At 30.9% G+C, this 24,182-nt stretch overlaps 1 protein-coding gene across 22 annotated transcripts in view; it reads right to left on the minus strand.

Moving 5' to 3' along the window:
• The window catches only part of LOC143233272 (uncharacterized), a 202,846-nt gene that overhangs the window by 13,367 nt on the left and 165,297 nt on the right, over nucleotides 1-24,182 (minus strand). For 12 of the 22 annotated variants that reach the window (XM_076469358.1, XM_076469341.1, XM_076469349.1 and 9 more), the window contains 6 exons: nucleotides 23,009-23,149; nucleotides 19,764-19,903; nucleotides 18,528-18,657; nucleotides 14,010-14,201; nucleotides 8,787-8,918; nucleotides 1,763-1,942 (listed from right to left, as the gene is read on the minus strand). In XM_076469358.1, coding sequence (XP_076325473.1) covers nucleotides 1,763-1,942; nucleotides 8,787-8,918; nucleotides 14,010-14,201; nucleotides 18,528-18,657; nucleotides 19,764-19,903; nucleotides 23,009-23,149 — 915 coding nt within the window. The remainder of the gene's footprint in view (nucleotides 1-1,762; nucleotides 1,943-8,786; nucleotides 8,919-14,009; nucleotides 14,202-18,527; nucleotides 18,658-19,763; nucleotides 19,904-23,008; nucleotides 23,150-24,182) is intronic. The other 10 variants (XM_076469362.1, XM_076469351.1, XM_076469359.1 and 7 more) reach the window with 6 other exon arrangements.

Raw genomic sequence — 24,182 nt, forward strand, 5'->3', positions numbered from 1 at the left:
GCACAATCTTTAAGAGTTACTAACATTAAATTTTTTTCAAGAAAACCTTATATTTTATCTTTTAGATTTGAAATATATCTAAATTACCTTTCTTTTTGTCAAGAATGATTGTAAATTTTAACAGTAAAGATAATATTTTCTTAAAATGAAAATGTATTTTTATAGATACTTAAACTTCTTCTCAACTTATACTAGCCTCTATCAGTACAAACCTCCCCTTGCCACTAGCTTGATACTCCCACTTACTCCCAACTATGTTAATGTGAATTATCTGCATGATTATGCAGCAACTCTCCATCAATAGGAGTGTAACACTATCCCAACTGTAACTAGCATCCTTTCTAACCCTGATGCTGATAATCACTTTGAGATCATCCAGATCCTTCAAACTACACTGTAAATATCTACTAGAAATACATTTTCAGTTTAATAAAATGTTAACTCTTAGTACAATATCTTACCTCCTCTCATTAAATTGCTAGAACCCCACACTGAACAGGTGGAATATTAGTGTAAAGATGATCTCCATTTAGAAAATGACCAAAGGAAAACCATGAGGTGTGAGAAGGAACTAAAAACAACACTCCCATGACAGACTGCACCACTTCCAAGCCAGGTATACTCTTTGTCTGTTATTAATGTGTTGCTAAAATGGTGGAAACAATATAGAGACCACAAGGAAAGTTACAGAAATAAATGAACCCTTTGATATAGAGTGGCTAGGGCATGGCAGACCATAAATGGAAATGAATTCAACATCATCCAAAACCTGGTGGTATCTGGAATTATATACTAGTTACATGATAGAAAGAGGCTCCTTTACTTTTCACCTCAAGCATAAGTACCAGCAGGGAAGAAGAGCTTTATTACCAACAATCCATCTCTGCAAGTGCACATCTTCAACACAACTAACAACAGATCCACCAGAAACCCACATATGGTGGATGGTAAGAAAGCAGAGCCCAGGTGGGTGCTCAAAACCTGGAAGTGTTGTAAATTTTCATCCAATCTGCAGTAGAAGGAGGGTATCCAACCTTACATTTGTCTTGTCCAGCTACACCCAACACTAAATCTATTGGAAACGAATATCTAGTTGGTAAAAGGACAGCTAGATAGGATGCATCTCCAGTCCAAAACCTGGCAACATTAGGAATTTATCATCCAATCTGCAGCAGGAGGAGTGTAACCATCCAAACACAGGTGAAGATTTATGTAGCTAGTCCAACTACAACCAACACATCTCCCAGGAACTGGTATCTGGCAGAAAAAAGGAACCTCGGCCAGAGGGACAAACTGCAACATATATATCGCAATTGTGCTACATCTAACACCTGGTGGCATCTGGAATTAAACATCAGCTCCATATAGGAGGGGCCACCAAACAATCTACATACATCAGCACAATGCCACTGTCCTACTCTTAACTGTGTGGGATTATACACTCTCAGGATGACAGGCCTCCATGGCCCACCACTCCAACAACTAGGAAGTGGTAAGTAACAAAGACTCCTATACTCCATTAGAAGGAAGAGGAAAAATTGCATCAGAATATGATATGCAGAATATGCCAGAAGAATTAACTGGCAAATCCAACCTGTAAGGGTAACGACTAATTTTGTAATTGACTGATTATTCCATAGTTTAAAGTAAGTAAAAGGTTTTCATTAATAACTTTTCTTGTTAAGACATACTTACTAGAGACATGTTTATTGGTGATGCTTAATTCTTCCTTAATGAGTCATTTTTGCATTCTGACACTTACCTCATGCTCAAGGCTTAACACTTTCTGTTGATGACTCCTTTCTCGGCTCTCCAATAAGGCTTCTGCTTTTTTTTGGGCAATCTTAAAGTTTTCCATTTCCAAGTTTTCTTCCTGTTTTTGTTGAACACCAAGCTCTATCAATCGTTGAGAGTGTCTTTGCTCAAGTTGAGCTAAATGGGTCTAAATATCACAATACCTCAAGTCATTAATTTCAATTATTTGTTAATGTAAATTAAATTTTTTAATGTAAACAACAATCATTATGCTGGCAATATAAGTGAGAAAATGTACAAAGTAAAATTATGAGAAACCTTTACTGTTAATTATAAAAAAACTTATTTTTCCAAAATTTGTTTAATTTCAAAGCCTATATTCAAGAGAAGTCCAGTCAATCTACACTTTGATTAAAATGTGTTACTGAGTTATACTAGTTTCAGAGAATTTCACTCCTCATCAGTAACCTTGGCTATGAGTTAACCAAAGAGAAATAAACTGATTCTTATAGTGACAACAAAGCACATTCACACCAACAATATGTTTGAGCCTTTTGTGTTTTTTGAATAAAATCCTTTGTTTCAAAATGAAACAACTACATTCAGTCTCTATTTCCTTTGTCTGAGTCTGACTTATGAATACAGTTTTTTAGAACAGGGCTCTCAGTCCAATGATAAAAATCCCCTGATATTACTTAAAGGTATTGTTCCCCAACCAAAATGCAACATATATTTTGTCCAGTACAAATTATTTGTCTTATCTATCCTACAGTCTTCCTTCCAATATACCACAGTGATAATTTAAATATATAATTTTTATAAATGAACAGATATTTATCATAAATAATGTACATAATATGTCTGGTATCTTAGAACTAGCACAGTTGGTATACAGAAGTATAAACTAACCATTCTATAATATGTACCTGATCACTGCTAAAATTTTAAATTTTCCTAACTTTTCCACAAACTGGCATTTTTTTCTCATTGGATCTGCCTCGACTGGTGAAGAAACTTCCATAATATTACTACCTGATCCGTTAATTAAGTCTTATCTGAGAGCATATCACTGCAACTAACTCATTTATTTTACAAAATTCTAATTATTAAAAGAAGTTATTTTTCACTGACGTTTTTTTAATGCAGTTTGTATTATTATTTAAACACTGATTAACTAACTCTGTTTCTACTTATAACTGAAACTTCTCCAAACCAGAAGATGGCTATAAATGAGAAAGAGACTGCCCACTTTTATGAGAATGTTTCTGCACAATAAAACAGATATGCTATGCATAGTATCTAATAGAATTTTCATACAAGTACTAAAAAATACATATAACACTCTTCTGCCAATGTAGAAAAACAGATGAATAAAAAAACCTGGAGATTATTCACAGATTTTAGTTTCTACTATTGGTTAATAAATTATTTTACCACTTTCTGACCAGTTCAAGGAGATGTATTTTCTTCATTTTAATGTTACATATACATATTGAAAAACAGTCACTTATGTTTAGTCCAATAAATTCAGCTTTATCGAAAAAAAGACAAATTCAGACAAAAAAAACAACACAGGAAATAAAACTATGATAAACAATAATACCGTAAAAGTTATATTGGAGCAAAGTATCTTGTATATCATTTAAAGTGATAAAACAAACAATGTAAAAAAAACATATCTTTGGCTTGATTATTTATTACAAAGCAAAACGTAACTTCCTGAAAGATTTTTTATTATTGTTCTGCGCTTGCACAATTCAAGATAAATTCCAACAGTAAATTATTTACAAGATAATGAACATTCAAAGTTTGCAACAGCAGAAACATTTACAGGTTTTAAACAAACCTGTTCACAGAACTCTGACAGTTACAGAATTTCTAAAAACAAAATATATTATGCAAAAGTTTTATATTTATTGTACTCTCTTCTACATCAAATATTTTCTGAACCCAAACGAGCCGTTTTTGCATATATAAATAGAAACTTTATCATTTTCATGGAATGTTATCAAGAACTCTTCCAAATATTTTTCATGTTGTTTCTTTTTACTTCAGGAGAAAATGAAGCAAGCAAGGATATAGCCTTTTCTTAAGACCACTTAGGAAGAGTTGTTACTTTCACTCATCTAGAGGTGGTCATGTTATAGCAGAATCCTGCAGATCTAGAGGATTAAACCTAAAAAAACCTTGGTCATCCTGAGTGGTGATTAGCATACAATGATGACAATACATAAAAAAAGTTATACTAAAGAACATTCCATGAAATGAAAACAACTGAAGCAGATATTTGTGAAATATAAATTTGATGTCATAGCTCTCAGTGATACATAACTGACAAGATCTGGTAGAAAACTAAACAGTTACAACACATTTCTTTACTCTGACAGAAATGCTAGGCTGCAAAGAGATGGTGTTAGATTCCTGATACATAAAAAGACTGCAATGGAATTAACTAACTGAAATCCTGCAAAGTGTAGGCTAAACAATATAATATTAATACAATATCATGTTACGCACCAACCAAAGGATGTGATGAAGAACAGAAGAAAAACTTTTATAACTCCCTACAAAGTAAAATATATGTGTGACTGAAAGAAAGGTTTTAATATGCCTTAGTGATATGAATACTAAAACTGCCAATAGAAATCATGGAGTTGAAATAATTATGGATGTTCAATAAATGTGAAAAGTAAATGATAACAGCAACTGTATTATCAGATTTTGTGCACAAAATAATATAATCATTATTGGAAGTATATTTAAGCATAAAGATATTTATAAATGTAATGGGTATAAATGGCAAGTCAAAAATCTAAATGATAATTCAGCTATATCTGTTTAGCAAAAGATACTCTATTAAGTGTGAGAAACAGATATTGGTAGTGATCACCAGTAAATGTGTGCTGTTTTCCAACATAAAGTAAGAAGGGAAAAAAGGATTGTATGATTCAATATTAAAAAATAATTAAAATAATTTATAAAAACAATTTTTTGTGTGTTAAAGTAGGTTTGCAGTATCAGAAACTATAGATGATAATAATAAGAATAATGTAGACAACACAGTTGAAGTTGAAACATCAAAGCATAAAAAGTGTAAAACATGTATTAGAAAGTTGAAGAAATGATCCTTGAGTATTCAAAAAGGCAGAAAAGAGAAGTCTGTATATCAGGGTGCTGATAGCCCAGTTGCCTTCGCACCATAAAACACCAAACCAACCGTGTATCCCATGAAACGCTGACAGTTACAGAGCAGAAAGATACAAAAACAATAAGTGGTGAAAATAGATAAAAACTTTCCTCTGTTAAGATATGAATGGATCAAGTACTGGAAGTTGTAAGAAAAAGTTAAAACACTAACAAAAAAGGGATAAGTGAGAATACTATGAAAACCTTGCTGACGAAATCAATCACAAAATCACTAGAAGGAATGGTATGGATGCAAGAGAAGCTAATCACTTTATTCAAGAAATCACTGAGAATGGAACAACCATGAAGAATTAACCAGTTAGATATTGTAATAGAGTGAAAAGATCAGATGAAACAAAATTTACATTGTGATGGAAGGAACATGTTAACAAAATTATAAATTGGCTAAATAAGGATGATGGAAACAGGCAACTCTTGGACATATGTCCACCTCCAAATAAGCTAAATATAGACTTATATGAAGTTAGTATTGAAGAAATAGAAAAGGGAATCGGAAAGTTGAAAAATTAAAAAGTATCTAGAACTGATGGGTTACTGGTGAAATGCTTAAAACAGATGATAACTATACACTAAGAATATTTCAGAAATTTTTTAATAAGACATGGAGGACTGGGTTAATACCTGATAACTGGAAGTGTGGAAGTATTATAAAGATACCAAAGAAAGAACTTACTGGAATCACCCTTACATCTACTTCTGCTAAAGATTTTAGTATTTTCCTTCTAAATAAAATACAAAAATAGTTTTATAAAAATTATGAAATGAGCAGGCAGATTTCAGGTATGTACTGGGGCATGTCCTACAGCAAAATGTTAAATTAAAAGAAATATTTATTGGCTTTTGTTGGGTTAAAAAAAACCTTCAACATTATTAACAGAGAAGTGTTAAATAATGTAAATAATAAAATACTAGTAAAAATACAGTAATATCTTTCTTATTAAATATTTAGCAGTGTTCAATTATAACTGGATTAAATTACAATAAAACAGAAGCGGTTAAATTAATGTTCAGCATTTTTTGTTTGACAATTTCTGTTCAATTTTTATTATAAGAGTTATATAGTGCACAAAAATCTGATTTTCCATAAATGAAGAATCTTTTATATACTTTGGACATATTATAAATTTATGAATTATTTTAGTTATGCTCAAGACCTGATAAAAAAGTAAATGAAAATTTTACTGGTGTGATTTATAACATCTTATATAATTTTAATAAACATTGGATGAAGATTGATTACTTTATTTTTATAACTGGCATAAGCATATACAAGTATATTGAAATGTAACATGAGAATAAATTACACACTGGTCTGGGGCTAACAAATGTTAACAAGCACATGCAAGCAATGACATATAAGTAATATAAAATATATATTTGTCTGATTTCACTAAAAATAAGTTGCATTAATAGGCTTCTGTATCTCATCATGATACATTTTCTGTTTAATCTTTGGAAAACTAGAGCTAACTGTTACACATGTGTTTCTATGTACTTATTACACTACATGCATATAAACAATCAGGCCTACATTTACATTTGCTAAGCAGACCTTAAGCAATACATGTTAGGCCTATATCTATCTGTGTAAACCTCACTAGGTGCTTATAGTTATATCAATTCAACATTCTTTACAACATTTTAATGTACACACACATTTGGAGATTACATCTGGATCTAGTCAACATATTAGGCCTAGGTATTAACATTGGAAATGTTAGATTCTAATGTTAATTGTATTAGTATTTGATTTGTAAAATGATTCAAGATCCAGCCTAGGTATATATGCCTAGAAACCCTATGACTACTGGTGTACTCTTTAAATTCCATTCTGCACAAGTCACAAAATGTTAGTGAATTAGATTCAAAATCTAATTAATTATCAATCTAGTTTAGTGAACTTATTATTATCAAGTATGTTACAATTCAAAGTGTTACATTATCCACATTATTATTCCTTTACCTCAAAAGAAATATCTGAAACAAACAGTTGAAACTTCACTTTACTTTTAATTGATGTATGTGTAGTTGAAGCATTGTAGATTTGTTTGCTCATGTTTCTGTTCAAATTTGTCTCAGTACCTCTATGACAGTCTAGATGAACTTCTACAAGTAATAGATCAGAGCCTAAACATCAGTTTTGCATAACAGACTAAGTCATTCCAATAATTTGCTTTTTACTTGCTCTCTTCTGGTAGGTGCCAGACCTACATTCCAAAGCAATCTGTTGGTAAACAACAGTCTTTTCTAGATTTGAATAAAAATCTTATAACCAAAAAAAAGAGCAGACTTCTCACTTAATTTCTTCAGGCTAGAAGGAAATGTGGGTCTAAAATTACTTTTGAAATGACAAGCCAACTACTGCTTGTCATTGTTAAGGTTGGTGTCCCTATTTTGTCTAACTTCAACATGTTAGTTTAATAGACAGTTAAACTGCATTTAGGATTTACTTATATATATATTTGTTAACTGTACTTTATTTGTGTTTTAAAGTTCACATTTGAAAGGTTTAATAATTCTTATAAAATACAGAAAGCATGGTCTTACTCTATAAAGCTTAAATTATCATGTGCAATGAAAAATATTTTGCCATTCATACCATTCTATCACCTGTGGGTATCTGCTGACGTGTGTTGATATAAATAATAAACAGTAAAGAACAGAACATTAAAATTAAACTATTAGTGAAAAGGTAAAGACATGAAACTATGCAGAAAATATTTTAAGACTATTCTACAAACATAAGTACATATTTCCATTTCTTAAATTTAAACATTTCATTTCATGGTGTGTTGATAATAATATGTAGGGTTAGCAATACTGTTAAGAAAATGGAAAACAAATTATATACATCTGCCTTTAAAAATATTTTGATAATTATTTAAAAAATTGTAGAGGTTATGGAAATGAAACGTGAAAACTCTTGAGATAATAAATAGTATTTTTATACTCAAAATGAAAATCACCTTGCATCTGAACCATACATAGTCAAAGCACAAACAACTACATTAAATATTTTATTTTTTTGGAACTACACACTTTTAGAAAGGTTCTTGCAAAATCTGAAACATTTCATCCACTAATTTTATTTTTGAAATGAAATATAATGATAGCGATATTAGGTCCCTACTTTGTAGTTATAGGGATAACGTATTTTGCAAAACCATTACCCTATAGTTAAAAATATTAGTATTTTTATTACTTTATAGCCAAACTTGCAATGTTTAATATAGTATTTACAAAAAAACAACAGCTACTTATCCATTTAAACCACACTATCAACACAATGGTTAAAAAATAGCATTCATAATCTTGTGCAACATTTTAGACAATAATATGCATAAGCATAGACCACAAAGCAGTCCATTTAATTTATAACTCATGTTTTCAAACATTTTTCTTTAAATTTCATCAAAATTCTTGGATAAAATTATTTAAATTTCAAAACTTTTCAGAATTTTCTCGAATATTTCCAGATGTGGAAATGACATTCAGAAATTTAAAAACTTTCTAGAATTATGGAAATTCTAGGCAACAGAAAGAAATATGATAATCTTAATAAAAAGATTAAATAGCACTCAATATGTGCAGTGATTACGTCTACCTAAAAGAAAATTTATTAAACTGAGAACAATCTTTTAAAGTCCATGTGATCAATTAAAAGTAATTTACAAAATAGTGTATAATGTTCTAAAGTTAATATGGCTATACATATACAAAATAGTTTGGACTGATCTACACATTTAAACATTCAATTTAACTAACTATAATATAGTACTACTTTCTACAACAAAACATAACACTTCTGGTGCAAGAATTTATACCTGAAGAGTTTGGACTTTCTTCTGCAAGTCAAGATTTTCTTTTTCTAAATAATTTAGTGATCGATTCAGAGCTTTTTGTTCCTGTGCTGATTGTGATGCAAACTCTTCTGTTCTTAGTCTTTCTCTTTCAATCTGCTCAAATCGATAAATATGTAGTTTCATTAGGCAATGTTAACTAATTATTTAGGCTGTAAGAAAGGGAAAATACCACCTACGTTCACTTAATAACTTGGATAATGCTCAGCTGCATCTTATCTGACACAAAGGAAAGTTGCTTTTAGCCATTCAACAAATGTTCAGAATTATAAAATGTGTTGTAGCTAGATAAAGAGTAGAGGATAAAGCTGTATCCTTTTATGAGTTTGAAATGTTTTTGACAGATACTTAGTGACAGATGGACAGTGCTATCACTGACTTTGATTTAGAAGCATATCTTAATACAAGTCTTAAACCAACATATCCTAACACAGCACACGTAATTAATATCACAGAATTTCTAAGGTTTTTGGAATTTCCTGGCATTAAATATTTAAATGTTAACCCTTTAATTACAAAATAGTTATTTTAAATTTCCTCCTGCTTTCTTCATTTATTGTTTGCCATTTGCAATCATTAATCTGATGTAAGTTACATTTTGAGAGAAAAGATAATCTGCATAATCATGTCTCATACCTTCTTTTCATAAAATCTCTGAGCTAATCACCTTCTGTTATGTAGAATTGCCTCTTCTTTACAATTAAATAAACTAACATGGTCACACTTATGTAAAAACACAAAACCATAATTTTACTATAATCTTGAGTTCCACTGAAATGGGGTGAAAATATGGGAAGGAAGGAGGAGCCTGTTAACATTAAGAAAGAAAAAGATATTTTTTTCTGTAAATAAACTAATACAAGAACAGTATGAAAATCTAAGAACCACATGCCTGAGCCATACTGCTGGTTCTTGTTGAAATGCTAGAACCAAAACATTGGTAGGTCATTCCATGTCATATCATCCAGGGATCTGCAGGTGACCCCCATAGAATGCCTTGAAAAAATTCACATGTGCTCATCTACCCATATAATGAAAAACTGCCAAACATTAGATCAATGTCTCTAATAGTTTCTGATTTACAGTCCTGTAAAATTTATTTATTATTATTATTTTTTTTTAGTTTTGACAAATTCATTTTTGGGCAACTTTGGCTGCTTAAAACTGCAAGAGTAATGGTGGTAGAAGGCTGAAATTTGCTACACTGACTGAATTAAACTCACAAACTTCAAAAATGGTCTCAAACCAAGTTTATCTCTCTTAGGATTTTCATAGTAAGGCTGTAAAATCACCTGAAAACCCAAAATTGTGAAAAGCATTGGTTTATTTAATAAGCCATAGTTCTAAGACTTAATATGATACAAAGCTGAATTTTGTTTTCAAATATCCTATAACATATCAGTTGATTAAACAGCAATTGTTGTAATTAAAAGTCTATTAGATCTCCTGTAAAAAAATATAGTTGCATGCAACTTTCTATGATTTAACTGAAAATAACCCTACTTCAGGCCAGAGTTTGACCATGTCACCAGTTGTTCAGTCTTTTCAGATTTTTACCATATATTCCTACATCTCTGAATATGATCTACAAAAAAAATCAGGATGGTGTTCAACCTATTTCTTGAGTTATAATTTTTTAAATATCCTCTGACCATACGTTGTTTACTTGAAAAAAAACCAATTTCAATTCAGGTGTGTTACTGCGTGCAAATATATCTATACAATTTTAAAATAATTTATGAATCCCATTAAAATATTTTAATCAGCCTTTACCATATATTCTTACATCTCTGAACATGATTCATAAAAATCAAAGGACCAGGGCATTCACTTCTTTCTTGTCAATCAGGAATCAGTCCTGCAGAATTGTGTAAAGTTTGATATACTTGAGTGCTTTGAAAAATACAAAACTGTGGCAGGTATTAGGTTACATCATAGCTTTATTCTACCAACAAATTGTATATGAGAAGGTTATCAGATGATGATGTGTACACAGTTGTAACTGTTGGTAGTAACAGTGAAAGTGATGCTGCAGCAGCTCAAATAGGGTCTAATGATAGCAATGACAATTATCAGCCAGGGAAATATGTGGCATGCTTATACAATCATGAATGATATGTGGTTTGTATCACTGTGAGTTTAATTCAGTCAGTGTAGCAAATTTCAGCCTTCTACCACCATTACTCTTGCAGTTTTAAGCAGCCAAAGTTGCCCGAAAATTAATTCGCAAAAAATAAAAAAAATTAATTAAATTTTACAGGGCTGTAAATCAGAAACTATTAGATATATTGATCTAATCTTTGGCAACGTTTCATTATATGGGTAGATGAGCACATGTAAATTTTTTCAAAGCAATCTGAGGGGGTCACCTGGAAAATTTTCCAAAATCTGGATGATTTGACATGGAATGACCCTGGTGAAAATGTAGTTTGTCAAGCAATGTAAAGCAATTAATTACATAACAACATACCCAGTATGACACACTATATGAGGAAGTTTCTTACATACAAATATACTACCTTTGAAATACCAGTCACAAGCTATGAAGTAAATAGTACTGTAAAACTCCACCCTTCAGGCTAAATAATTGGAAATAGAACTCACAAGCTATGGAATAAATAGTACTTTAAAACTATTTTTTATGCAGTACATTTGGAAATAACATTCATAAACTGTGGAGTAAACAGTACTTTGAAACTATATTCTTTATGCTGGACATTTGGATATATTAGTCACAAGCTATGGTGTAAACAGTAGTACAAAATTATTTTTTAAGCTGGCAATACATCAAGAACTACTCAGAAGTAAAACAACTGAAGTACAAGCTCAAGACACTATAGTATGTAACTACCACATACCTTACTCTTTCAAGTATATATTGATGTATAAAAAAGAAATTTTTTAGGTTCTAACTTGGAACACCTTAAATTCCATCAAAATCATGTCTCATGAGCCTAAGATGTTATTTTTTGTAGCTTGATTAATGAAGGAATTCTTAACTGTTTCATGGGATGGCTGCATTGTGCACTGACTTACCTTATGTATGGAGGAAACCTTGAAAAATAAAACACAGAACAAAGAATTTTTCACATTCCAGCAATTTTGATTTTTTTTATTGGTTTGCTACAAAAAGCACTTGCATTGTGAATACAGTATTCAAAATTTTAGATCAGATCAGATTTATTCTTACTCTTGAGAAAAACATTTCTATTTATGATTAAAGCCAAGACTTCCTGTAGTTGTTTAATCTTTGTTTCACTGCATTTTTCACCTACTAATCATATGTGCTGCAGTCCATGGGTTAGTATGGTCTGAAACATACATATTTATGAAGCAAATATAACACCATGATAACCTACCAGTGATCTTATGAAACATCCCATCTCAACAGTTTATTCCATTGGTGATAATCATATATCTTGGCCATACAGTGCAGATTTAAAAGATAAAAAACATACCTAGACAGTCAATGCTTGCCACTGAGTGGGATCTTAATCCACAATGAAGCATGCTACTGGAGGGAAAAATATGCATATAAATAGAAAAGATAACTTAACCTAATAATGGTCAAACCAAAGTTTGAAGAATGGCAACAACAGGCTGAAGGTGGTACCCCAATGAGGAAGAAACAGCTACACAATGAAGATACTGGGAGATGAATGTATGAAGTGTAGTCCACATGCTTTACTGAATAATTTTCTCCAATGGATGACAGAGGTGAGATGCTAGGATAAAAAAGGTGTTTGATCTGATGGAATGACACTTAGGATAAAATTCACGATAAAAGAGACAAGGTGGTACAAACCATTTGAATCAGTTAATTAACCTGATTTCAAAGGGTAGAATGAGAAAGATCACATACAAATTAATGGTGCCAAGGTATGAATAGGTGGGAACAAGAACCACTAAAAGAGGTTGTGCAGGCAAAATAACAACAAAGAGCACATACTGGATACAGAATTCTATCTGGATCAGACTGGAAATAAAGGTGGGAAATTGGCTAGAAGGAATAGTTCCTTTTCTGAGCTTCTAAAGTTTTGGGATAGAAAAATTGATTTGGATAAAGTAAAACACATACAGAATGGAAAAATATGCATGAAATATTGATGGTAAATACATCAGACAAATAATACCAACAGACTAAAAGAATAAGAGTAAGTACAAACATATAGGTGAAACATGGAAGAAGAAAACAATGTTCAAATGGAGAAAACACAATGCAGTAAAGAACACTTTTGACATTACAACCCAAAATAACTGCATGACAAGAAGGGTTACAAAAGTGGAAGGAACTCAAAAGTTTATCCAATTCTGACTGAGAACATCCACTACCAGGGCTTGAGCATGAGAAACTAGAGATGATAAAATACAAAAATAACTTGATGTTTGAGTAAAGTAGTAAAAGTGTCCAGATGAGGAGTGCCCCACTAACTGCAAAGCCCAAAAAGGTGCAGGAAGTAGTCCTCCTGTTATTGTGTTGTCCTTGTTCAACCATCAATGCAGAATTCCTGTAAGGGAAGATGGATGAATAATTTGGAAGTCAAAGGGATTTTGAGCAAAAGTCCACGGGCTTTGTAGAGTCAACTGAAGAAAATGCATATGTGTCAATCAAAAGCTTCATCAAACAGAGATAAAGTGGAGAAGGTTGGGCCCAAATAATGTGGATGTTGAAACTTACACTCAAGTGGATAAGATATTGGGTAAATAACAAAAAAAACTTCTTCAACTTGAGAATTCAATCAACAGAGAGCTGCATCTATCAACAGCAACTGTGTGAGTGTTAAGAAGACTCAAGTTCAGAATAAGTTAAAAGGAGCCAGTTATCCATGTAGTAGTGGTGTAAATGCAATTTCCAAACATGCTTAAGTCAGGCAAGGGCCTTTATCACCCATTACAGTGCATACGGTGCTGAATTAAGCCAGAAAGGCTAGGCATGAAACTGATATACAATCTTATAGTGGACAAATCAAATATAGCATACGAAAAAAAGAGAAAAATAGAGATAGGCCTTCAAGACCTTTACCCTGGTCATCTAGAGCCCTGGAGTAAAAGCCCAACTAAGTGCAATAAAAGATCCCTTGATAAGTCAATGAAGATCCAAAAATTGGTTTAGACAGAAAAGATGGATCACAGGATGTCAGTTCCCTGATTTCATTGTGAATACACATAGTAGTATTATTTGCTTACCTTCTCTTCAAAGTGTTGATGCAAACTGTGGCTTTTATGACACACATGTTCCAGTTCTTCGCGTTGGTGCTCCATTCTCATTACAGTCTTTCTCAACTTATCAAGCTCTTGAAGAATCTCGGCCTTCTCTCTCTGTAGACTCTGGATCTTGTAATGTGTTTCCTGCTCTGACTGTTGCCTTTGTTCTAAAACCTTTCGTACAGGACAACATACATGTATACATTACCAATGAAGTTACACATTACTGTTGTATACCTTGTCACACAGACATAATATCTCTTTGAAGAATATTTTTAATGTAAGTTAATTTTTTCTTTGGAACTTAGATACAATTACATTGAAGTTAGTTATGATTATAATAGCTCATTTTGTTTATGGAACACTGATACTGAGCAGAAGGCTTCAAAGCAGAGATGGAATGTTATTACATTCCCTTCTTGTTCTGTTACCTTAAGGTACTGTTCCCAAAACTTGTGACACTTGGCACACACTGATGACATCAAGTGTCCAAGTACAGAATGACACTGATTGGACATATTATCAAATGTCAAGGAAAAGAAAGGATGATATACCTACAACATCCCTAGGAAAATCAAGATTTACAATATTGCCTATATAATATTTACTTTCAGTATAAACACTGTTTCATTACAAAACATACAGTGAGGACATACAACTGTTAATCTGAGGGGCAAGTAAAAACAGAAGAAGGAAGAGACTTATCACTTAAGTATGAAATATACAATTACCAAGAGCTGAAATGGCAGACATTATCCTAAAGCAAAAGTGGTTACATACCAGAGCTGACCAGCCTTTATTAAAATCCACTGTCTGAATCTTAAAAAAATTAAAAGATATCAAAAAAATTCAATTTATATAAATAGTGGGTCTTTGTTATCGAATTCAACAAATTTAGGATAATGTAAGCACATCAGTGAGTTCTGTCAATTGATTTAGTCCAGAAAAATACAATGGAACAACACACCTGCCTGGACTTTGCTATCTTTTTGTGACATAAAAATTACAGTGGTCCTATTGCAATGAGCCTAGTTTGAATAAAGAAAAAGTGGCAAGCACAAAACAGAAAGTTACAGAGACTAACACGGTTGGAGATTTCCTAATACTGGAATTCTAATAATAAACATAAATGAATAAGCAGCTTAAGTTACTGACAAGAGACTTCACTGGTTGTGAAACTTGTGTTCATTTATCAATGGACATGAATAGGAATGGAAAGTTACCAGTCAAAGGCACTTCTTCAGAAGCTTTTGTCACAAGTAGGCATGTATTTTGAAAACAGCCAGTCACTGATGAACACAAACCTCTGCTTAAAACACACATAGGCAAGTATTTTGGAAAACTGCAACCACCCACGACCACAAAAGAGACAGAACAAAATCTAATGTTTGTTCAACTATCAAAGTCCAGATAATGATGCTCCACATTACAAATCTAAACACCTTATGAACAATTTAGAGATAGGTTAAAACTAAAACATGAACTAATTCTGATTTTTATTGTTTCTAAAAACATTAAGAGTTATAAAATGAAGTTTATACAGATTCCTAAAATCATGGAATAACTTATATAAATATAAGTGTAAAAAATTATTTCTATGTGGATGATGCATATTTAATAGCAGAATTAAGTAATACAACAGGACTCTACACACACACATTCATAAGTACTGCACATGTAAAAGACATCAGTTTAAAGATAATACTTTTCAAAAGCATACACAGTTAAAGTAGTTTTAATAAAAAACAAAATAAGTTTTGACAATAAAAATAGTTAAAACCTAAATATTTTTTTTATTTTTAGACCCTATGCATATCAGGTAAGGTTTTATTTTACACAAATCATTGTTTGCCATTGTTTAATTTTTAACAAATGAATATTTTCAAGCCTGTGCTGATTGTACTCAGTAATTTCAATTGTCAATTACATGACTTGCATTTTATTAGAAGTTTTGTCTTGTAATAACTATAAAACATTTAAAATGATTTTTTTTCTGTACAGTTTATATTCTAATATAAATCCTACAAGAACTAAAAAGTACAACAGTTTTTATGCTGATAGTGCAATCACCCAAATTGCTTCACTACATCATATTACTAAAATTAACTATCCTTTATTTGAGATGGCTTCTCTTAATTATTTACATAGATAATTACCAGATAAGTAAAGTTAAAAAAATTACTAATATAAAATATACACATCATTGTATAATATTTTGTCTAACAGTTTTTATGTTCTAAACTGTATATGGATTTAACAGAAAAGATAATAATGTTTATACTTGCACAGTGAGACAGAAGCATTTGGAAAATACACCCCCTATGTCTGATATTATGTGAAATATCATAATTAACTGATAATTACACACTTGTGAACATCTGAGGTCACCCATAATAACTAAATACAGCCATAAAATTTACAACAAAGCTACTTAATAGTTACCTGCTTCTAATTTTGAAGCAACAGGTTAGCAGGAAGCAGACAGTTGACACCATCTACCACCAACTCTTGGGCTACTCTTTATCAATGAACAGTAGGACTGACCATCACTTTATAACACCACCAGGCCATGCCAGATCTAGTTTCTAATGAGATTCTAACTAATCCTATCAACTGTTTAGGGAAACTACAACCAGGAATGGGTTTGGTTAACAATGTAAATTAAGTAACCCTCTGAACACATATAGGTCAAAGTACTCATGTCACAAAAGTTTTACAGAGTTATAATCAAAACTCAATTAAATGAAATTATTATCAATGTATGTCAATAAACTCTGTATCAAAACATGGTTCACATTATCTATGTTAAGAATTTTTTAATTTAAAAAGAAAATATTTAAATGAATTCTCATCTTCATTTCTCTCTATTGGTTATAAAAATGGCAGGAAATGCACACACGTGTCTTGAAATAACATATCTAAGTTAAAAGACAGGGGTGACTACTGTCAAGATTTGAGATTATCTATTTTTTGTAATCTCTGAATTGACCTGAAGAAATTTGAACTAAGAACAGGTAACCAGTATTGTATAAGTAGAATTCAGTCTAGACATACATATACATGAGCTTTTATTTAAGCCACAGAGACAAAAAGTTAAGCCCCATGACTGTTCGTGCATCATCTGATTAAAAAAAACAACTGAAATTTAAGTACTTTTATTCAAAGGTTTACTTTGAAACAAAGGAACTAAAACTTATATAATATAAAAATAGAATTACAATGTACTTGATAATGCTAAGTTCATTAAAATATATTGATATCAAAGTGGTTTAATCAAATTTTGAATGTAGCTCAGTAAAATCTTATTACAGGTGCAGAAAGGAGTTAAAAGAGTGCACAGTAGTTAAAGTTTTAACAGGAATGATAATTCACATGCATACTACTAGTCACTTATGGTAAGTCTGACGTCACTGAGGTAACTAAGAAAAGTCTGGAAAGATATAACAGTACCTCAGTTACAGTGAAAATGAATGCCCAGCATCCACAGTAGGTACCTACACTGTCTTTGTGTTCTAAATAACAAAGATTGTTAATCATGTTTTATATTGTGTTCTATCTCTTTACTTCCTATTCAAAAACACAGTAAACTTCTCAAAAAAATTCAAAATTACTCTTTGATAAATATGTTGTTTGAATTTTCTGTTTTTCTGTACACCCATCTTGTGACTCTCAGGAGAAATATGTTTTACCCGAGAATGTTAAATTATTAAAATCTTATTTTGTGAACATAATTTAATTTTTAGGAAACAATGTACACTTAGCACAGTGATTCTCAGGAGAAATATGTTTTACCCGAGAATGTTAAATTATTAAAATCTTATTTTGTGAACATAATTTAATTCTTAGGAAACAATGTACACTTAGCAGTGTTTTCATAATTTTAAGTTTAGACACTTTGACTGGTACAGCAGAACATCAGTGGAAAAAGTAATAACAATATTTAATACAAAAAAAGCACTAAAAAAAGGTTTACCATCATAACATGTACTATCTTCAGAAGAGCAATGTTTTCAGTATCTCATTTTAAAACTGTTAGCCTTGTGGTGTTCTGAAAGGCTTTTAATTATATTACTGTTTCCATAGTTATATTTCAATACAGTGAAAACTTGATCATATTATAGCACCACCAGATTTGTCTCTCTGTCTGCTCACCCCTTCCTTTTACAGTTTTCGTTTGAATATCACCCAAACTAATCAGGATGTTAAATTAAAGCCAGATAGTGACCTCAAAGGCTTAGATTTTTTTAATATCCTTCTTGTAATTAATACTGATAAAAATATCCATCACAGGCCAATAGCAAATGTGTAATTACAAACAGCAGGACCAAAGTTTATTATAATGGAAACTTGACATGAAAAAAGTCAAAGACAAAAGTAAAAATTCATAAATTAATTTTCTGTGTATTATTTTTGCTAACCATACTATACTTCTCTTATACTGCTGAATTAATATCCTTAGGATCATTAGATTTTGTACTATAATCAATAAATGATATATACCTGATTACATCTACGCAACTGTTCTTCCAATTCTTCACATCTCAAAATTGTGTCATTCAATTCTTTCTTTGACTGCTGCAGCTGCTCTTCTGTATATTTGTTTTGTTGTTTTGTGTCTTCCATGTAATATCTATATTTATAACCACAAATAACTTATAATGAAAAACTAAAGCAACTACACAAATATTCCAAATGTACAATACTGCTTAATTTGGCAAGAAATTTTTTCAAAAGATAGTTTATGTTAAAATAACAAGAAAGAAAACATTGTGCAAACAGTATCCAGTACAAAATTATGCACTTCAGTTAGGCAGTTTATGATGAACAAAAATAAATCAGAGTGTGGTATCCAGTTCAGGTGATCTTCTTCAAACTTATTATTTGAATTAATGCAAACCATTCCCTGCCAACTGATAAAGAGTTTTGTTTATTTTTTTATATCCACCCATATTTCAAACTGGGTTCCTCGGTTTTTTACCTTGTCTTATTCGGTATATGGGTTAGAATAATCAGCTGATACAAGTTCTAATATCAATACACATTTTACTTATTTACATCACTTAAAATATTACTGCTAAAATAAATATTGCTGCCTATTAAATACATTTTCAAGAGAAAGTTTTAATTAGAATAATCATTAGCTTCTTCCCTATGCCTGTGAACAACTAGTGTAAAGAGTTAGAATTACCATAATTTGTTAAACTTGTGAAAATTTCCATTAAATTTTCAACACATTCAAGAGAAAATAAAATAATTATCTGTGAGATTTGTTACTACACAGATAAATTTAAATTATATGAAAAAGTAAAAAAAGATGTTTAATAAAAAAATTATGAGAATATTATATTTCTTTTTGTTATACAGAAAGTATGTTTTTCTCAGAAAAACAAACTCCAAAATCTTTTAAATATTATAGTCACTGAAACAATTAGTAAAAAACTGTAATTAGTAATGCCAGCAAAATATCCCAATCATAAACTGTCCCAAAATTAACAGACTTAGTGTTGTGCTTTCAGAGTTCAAAAGATATCTTAACTCACTGACAGCTGATCTGTTGTATAGGATACAGTCTGCCTCTAGCAGTTGAAAAGTGTGTGCCACATACAGTGTACAGCTTGTAAAAATTCTGCATGTGTGAAGAACAATCACAGGTTAAACTTTATATTTCTTCATGTCAAAAAAAAAAGCATGACCTACTCAACATGAACAACAACATTAAAAACACTTTTATCACACCTCAAGTCCTCCATCCTTTGCTGTAAGCTAGTTTTCTCCTGTTCAGTGCTGAAAAGTTCTTGCTTTAACTGCTGTAGCTGCTGTTGGAGTGTTTGGCTTGATGACACAGTTTCAGTCAAACTATGATTTAGTGTAACCACCTATGACAGTATAAAAAAAAGATTTTACAGTCAATAAAAACCCATCATAATGAAACAAACACCTGAATTAAAATATGCATAACAGATCACATATAAATAAATTTTATTTTATTCTGTAATTGATATACCATAGAATTAAAAAGGTCACTATAACATATATGCTTGTCATTACACAAACAAATAAAGTCAATGCTTTAAAATATTTCTCCACAGTGAGTTACAAGTAAGCTTTAGTGCTTATAATGTGAGGTACCTCTATGATTCCCACAGTATCAATAGTTCATTACCCAGCTTTATGCTTAACAAACAAACAAGTTTTAAATTTAAACAGCATAAAAATAATATTAATACTTTACCTAACATGTCATTAAAAAATCATGTTAATATAATATTATACACACTATAACATAAAAACTCACTGATGAAAGTATGTAATATAAGCCTTACTGAACTTTCTACAACTATAGTTTCCTATTGGTCACTAAAAGGTTTTCATAACCATTAAAAGGTATTAGTCCCAGATCCACATAATGCACTAAACTTCCCGTAAGCCAAATTCTGTACTTCTGGGAGGTGTGATAAATAAATTAGAAAAGAGGAGAACTTTTGTATGGGGTGGTAAATAAATGTATTGAGAGAGAAGAGGAAAGACCTAGAGAGTAAATATCACAGTTCTCATACTATGGGAAATCAAGGGTTTTTTAAAACAATATTTTGTCATAAAATTTAGAACTTAAATCATATATTAACATTTGATTTATTAGCTATTTTTGTTGTCAAGTTTGTTTGTCTATCTTGATAATAAAGTAGTTTAATTACAGTTGGAAAGTTAAGACCTTGTGAGTTGTGCCAAAAAGGGTACCCATACAGAAAGAGTTAAAACCTAAATTGCAGAAAGAAGTTTCAAACACAAGCTTTAATTCATTATTCAGTTCGTCTCCAAGCATGAGAAGGTATTTATAAGTTGCAAAAAGTAACTTAATTTTCTTGTAGGTTTCTTATAAATAAAATCTTCAACCAACTGTTTTGACTTATGAACAATGAAAATTTTATCCTGCTAAAGAAATTTAATAGAGGTACTACAAGAATTTGTTTAAGACCATAATACACAGGTTATTATACAATTTACTTATTATCCAACTAGTACTTAAAAGAACTAGTCGCCTAAATGTCTGCAGTGAGTAAAAACCCGCTAGTTGACTCTCAACAGTATGAATTACATAGTTGCAAAAAATACCTCTTTCTCTGTTAGTACTATTTTCTCTCTCTGTGCATATATAAAATAACATTTTTATTTTTTAACTAGTTTTTCAACTGAAAACAACACTAACTGTATGTCCTGATGCACCTTTGCAAGATCAGCTTCTATTTATGCTGAAACTAAAACATGTATTAACATGATTAAGATTATGATATGACAGTGAACGTGCAGTGCCTCAGTGCCAGTGCTACTAATATATAAAACACAATAGTTGTTGTACACTCAATGATAAATATATTCATTACTTTAACATTTACATCTTTGAAATTCCAACTTAATTGGATAAAATCTTTTCCCCAATGTACTGAATATAGTGTTCAGTGATTTTAGTTATTTTAATTAAGATTATTAAGATAAAGGGACACAAGCAAAGTGAGTGTGATAATCTGTTAAAGTCAACTGCTAATGCTTGTTCTTTCAGCTTGTCAGAGTGATGCAGTCTCCATGTCATATTCCATCCTTTGACGTTGTACTGACTATTGCACCATTGTCTAGTCACACATAATCAATCTGAACAAATATTATGTTCAACGTTCCAAAACAGTTACATATAAATACTTGAATTTTATAAAATTACTTGAATAGTAAAAAATCAGTATTATTTTTAGCACAAAAACAAACGTGAAAAACTGCATAAACGTAAAACAAAAACTATGAAACTTGTTTTTTCTTAGTTAAAGAAAATAAAAATAGAAAAAACAGAGATTTATGATGAATTAGTTAAGATATGAAAAGATATGCTAATATTTTTTTGTTATTACAGAATGTTGAGTATATTATATTGTAACAGTTTTAAAGCCTCATCATTTATACAATGTGATAGTTGTGCATCTTAAGAATAGCCCTACAGCATAACTTCCATTTCAAAAGATCTTCATAAGGATGTAACATCAAATTCACAACACTACTAGATCAATTGTAATTTTTCATTTGTACAATAATTTTTACCACAAAAGATACTAAAGCTCCACAATAACGACTAAAACTAATAACTAAAGGGGCACTCACCAGAGTACATGCCTCTGCTAGGCAGAGTTAATCATATTTGGCTCTCAAAAATGTGAACATTGTCCATGTGTTGTTGTTAACAACAGACATGGACCATATTTGGTTTTTGGCCATACAGTGAGACTATTCTACACACGTCTGAGTTTCACCAAAATTCAATCATTTTTGACTAACTTATAAAGCAAAAATTGTGAGAACAGACAGGGATTTTTTGTTACCTTGATCACAAAGAACTAATCAATTCTAAACTAGGTCATAGTCCAAATGTATAGCAACTATCATTCAGGCATTTTCAGGAAATTGTGCTGACAAAATTCACAAAGGGGTGAAAACAAAACTTCCTTCACCTTCAGTGGCACAGGTAATAAATAATCTTAACTATGAGCTACATACAAACTACAAACAGCATTTATGATCACTTTGACTGAAATCATTGGATGGATACCCTTATTTCTAGCTGTGCTTTTTTAGACCTTTGGTACATCTGGTGTATGACAACACGTACCTCCCAGCACCTATTTCAAAATTCACAGACAGTGCATTTGGAAATTTGACCAGTATTTGTATTCGCATATTCAAAGAGTTTTAATATAATGTATTCAACCCTCCAAACATCTTGAATACACTTAGAAAAGTATCTGAATTTTATATAATGTCTTATCATACACAAGTTCAATATTTTAAGATTATTCATAGTTTATTCAAAGTCCAGTAATGTTCCTATAAGTATTTCCATCCTTGAACTTAACTAATTCTAAAACTATAAATAGGAAAATAATCTCTTTATATTAAAACTCCTCATAAATTTCTTATTCATTGCTTCTACTATAACATACTTTTCCTTTCAGTTCATTTTCCTCATCAACTGATTTTTGCAAGGTCATATTTAATTGATCATTGGAACACTGAAGAATAGCATTTTGCTCTTCAATACGATGAAGGTGTTCATTTATTTGAATAATTCTCTGATGTAATACCTATAGGAAAAACAACATTACAAATAACCAGCAATTCTGATATACTAATATTTATAAGAAAACAATGTCACAGTAATTTAGAAAATTGTTTAACTGATGATTCAAGTGCTGTTCCCTACAGTAAAAATTAAATTTCCTTCACTAAGTGGAAGACAAATACATACACACATGCATATATATATATGATATAAAGCTTATATGACAAAATTATTTTTGTTGTCTGAGATAATCTCATCAGTTTCAAATATTGAATAATACTACAACAAACTAGCACAGAGATATCTTTACCAATGGTTTCCTGATTATACAGCAATCTTGGGAAGAATACACACATACACATACAAATGTGTATATGTATGTATATATATATATATTATGTCACTTCCAACAGCAATGAAATATGACTGCTAATTTTAATACTGCAAGATTAACTTTCATCAGTTAGTCAATTAACAAAATTCAACTTCTTTTTTTTATTGAATTGAAGTGAATTCAAGTAGTTCACCAGCTAATTCATGATTTGTTAGTGCAAGAGATTTTAGTTAACTTAGACTACACTATATAACACAAATTTTGTTCCTGGATAGTATGTGCTATTTCTTAATTGCTTATATTGTAAAAGTACAGAAAATGACCATTATTTTTTTTAAACTTTGCTTTTGTGACCTGGATAATGAAATTTAGAAATTAATCTATTTTCTATGTAAAAATGAGCAAATTTGCACATTTTCATTTACATAAGGTCTGAATAAAACAACATATTAATCAAGATTTACATGTACCTATACTAAACTTATACAAAAATGTTTAGAAGTGGGTAGTTTTTCGAGATTTGGGACTGTAATGTAAATCACTTTCATGTATCAGCCCCCAAATATAGTCTCCCATCATGTTTTCATTATACACTCCTTGGTAGTGGCATTCAAGGTCCAGTATATCTTGGTGAAGTGCTCGTCTTGCTCCTCTGAGTATGCTACCATGTTCTCCTTGAATTAATCAAGATGAGCATCAAGGATATGGACTTTTAAGGACA

Source organism: Tachypleus tridentatus, chromosome 12 (assembly GCF_004210375.1).
Source record: "Tachypleus tridentatus isolate NWPU-2018 chromosome 12, ASM421037v1, whole genome shotgun sequence".
Lineage (NCBI taxonomy): Eukaryota > Metazoa > Arthropoda > Merostomata > Xiphosura > Limulidae > Tachypleus > Tachypleus tridentatus.